General features: G+C 38.1%; 1 protein-coding gene across 1 annotated transcript in view; it reads right to left on the bottom strand.

Moving 5' to 3' along the window:
* The window catches only part of LOC125037411 (YTH domain-containing protein 1-like), a 7,187-nt gene that overhangs the window by 93 nt on the left and 4,594 nt on the right, over nt 1-2,500 (bottom strand). The window contains exon 4 of the mRNA XM_047630552.1: nt 1-2,500. This exon is cut by the window's left edge and continues 93 nt beyond it; it is cut by the window's right edge and continues 109 nt beyond it. Coding sequence (XP_047486508.1) covers nt 2,460-2,500 — 41 coding nt within the window. The 3' untranslated portion in view covers nt 1-2,459.

The raw sequence follows: 2,500 nt of genomic DNA, 5'->3' as shown, positions 1-2,500 counted from the left end.
CATGAATTGTAAAAGAAAAAGGAAAACATTATAAGGACATTTTTGAAAATACAGCAAAATGACTTTGACGCGTGAGTTGTTATATACCAGTATGCCACGTCACCATGAGCCTGAAATGATTATTTTTGATTGTAGAGAGACACTCCAGTCAGTAATTGTTCTGGCATCATTTCCTTCATCACGCCACACGGGTTTAAATATGAAAACATGCCTCAGTTATTTTTTCACAGTCTACAATTCTTCCAATCCCTGCATATGTGTTGTTTAAATTTCTTTATAAAGATTAATTGCTACATTAATTATCTGCCTTTGTTCGATGCTCTTAAGAAAACAAGAACGTAAGAAAGTGAGAACATTTATAACCGTTAATGTGTCCTAAATACGAAGCAACTTTAAGACAACGAAGGCAGAAAAATTATTCGTAATTCTATGCAGTGATGATTATAGAAATAGTAATAGTAATAGTAACAGTAGCGGGAGCCCTCCTGTTGTCACAACTACTAACCACGACTACTGCTACCACTATTAATAAATAACTATCTGGAATCAAACTGCACACAATAAATGTTAATGCTATTAACGTAACAAGGAGATGAGGAAGGGGAGATGAAAGGTGAAGTGAAGAAGAGGGAAAATAAAAGAGTGAAGGAAGAAGGAGAAGGAGGAGAGAGAAGAAAGAGGAGGAGGAGAGAGGGAAATAGGCCGGAGGATGAGAAGTAGAATAGCGAGATGGAAGACGGAAAAGGAATAAGTTTATATTGGCGATTTATCCAGATCCTTCTTTCCTTACACTATGCTGTATAGAAAGCAACCACACAACCACAAGCGCGTAAGTCAACAGTGCTGCACGGTCCTGGAATTCGGTTCTGATTAACTGCCGCTTAATTTCTAGTTGTCTTGTGCTCTTTGGTTCCTAATTATCACATTTTTTTCCACTTGCGTCATGGCATACTGGAGAGTGCTTATAACTTTTAACTGTGGTGATAGTGATTATTACCACATTAGTGGTAATATTAAAAAATAATAATAATGTCAGTAATACAAATATGGACCCTATATAAAAATCATTATCTGAATTATCATGAGATTTATGAGGATGCATGACAAAATATAAAATTAAACCTACTGGCAATCATCATGACGATGAAATAATATAACTCAGACGGTGTAGTTTTACAAACAACTACATTCAATGCTTAAACATATACATATATTTGTATAAAGCAACTTCACCGTGGCCATTAATATTCCATTCTACAAAATAATATACATAAATTTAGGACTAATATACTTACACGACGAAGGCAACAAATCAATAAATAATAATAAAGAATTGATAATGAAATTGATAAATACAAAATGAAGAAACAAATGCTACACCCTAATAACAAAGCAGTTGCCATAAACTTGGGAGAAAGGAACCTAACACGGGCAAGATCTGAGAGACAAAAATATATATATTGATATCTAAGTTATGGATTACAATAACGGTTATATTTACAAAACAAAGAGTGGTGATTTGACAACCAAACACCTTTGATTTACCGCTCCACCTATTTTAAACAACGCTGTGGCTTCAAGACACTGATAAATGTCTGAAATGCAGATCAAAAATGCAATCATACACACACACGCGCGCGCACACACGCACGCACGCACGCACACACACACACACACACACACACACACACACACACACACACACACACACACACACACACACAGTCATTCACGTGTTCACGAATACATACAGTAATTACATGCACGTATCACAAGCCGTTCTCTTGGACACAACGATAATTCTAACGCGCGTTTCTTGGCTTCCAGTTGATGCTTTTTCACACAGGATTCAGATTCCACTATTTCCATTTTAAGTTTTTTTTGAGCTTTTGTTTCACAGGAAAAGAGATAAGGAGAAAAATATAAGTATCAGAATATGTCTCGAGACCTAGGCACTCGCGAGGGTTCATTCCAATAACAAATGTTCTTGTCGTCTTCTTCCGTAGAATCAGTCACAAGTTCAACTCTGTTTCCAAGTTCCTTTTCTTATATAGTCTATATGTCACCTACACCAGCAAGCCACTACTGCTTTTGTTCTCTCCTTCTATCCTTTCTCTCACTTCTTCTGTCCTCTCTAATCGACTTCCCTAAATCGACGACGATTTATATCCCTTATCATCTGCTGCCCCTTCTCTCATGTTCTGTCCATTCCCTCTCTTTATCTTTTATACCTCGATGACTTTCCCATTAACCTTTATCACTATTATCTCCTTCTATCCTTTTATTCTCTCTATCTTTCTCGGTCCCTGCTCTCTCTTCATCGTTCATTCCTCGACGACTTCGGAAACGAGGCGGAGGCAGCCGCAGCGACAGGCATTGACTCCTCGGCCCTACTCCTTTCTCTCTCTCCTTTCCTCTCCTCCAAACGACCACTTCTCAAGGACGACGACGACGACTTTTCATCCCTCGACGACTTCGGTCATGAGGCAGCTGTTGGTGG

The sequence above is a fragment of the Penaeus chinensis genome, chromosome 23 (assembly GCF_019202785.1).
Source record: "Penaeus chinensis breed Huanghai No. 1 chromosome 23, ASM1920278v2, whole genome shotgun sequence".
NCBI classification, from domain to species: domain Eukaryota; kingdom Metazoa; phylum Arthropoda; class Malacostraca; order Decapoda; family Penaeidae; genus Penaeus; species Penaeus chinensis.
This window is presented reverse-complemented; position numbering and strand designations above follow the sequence as displayed.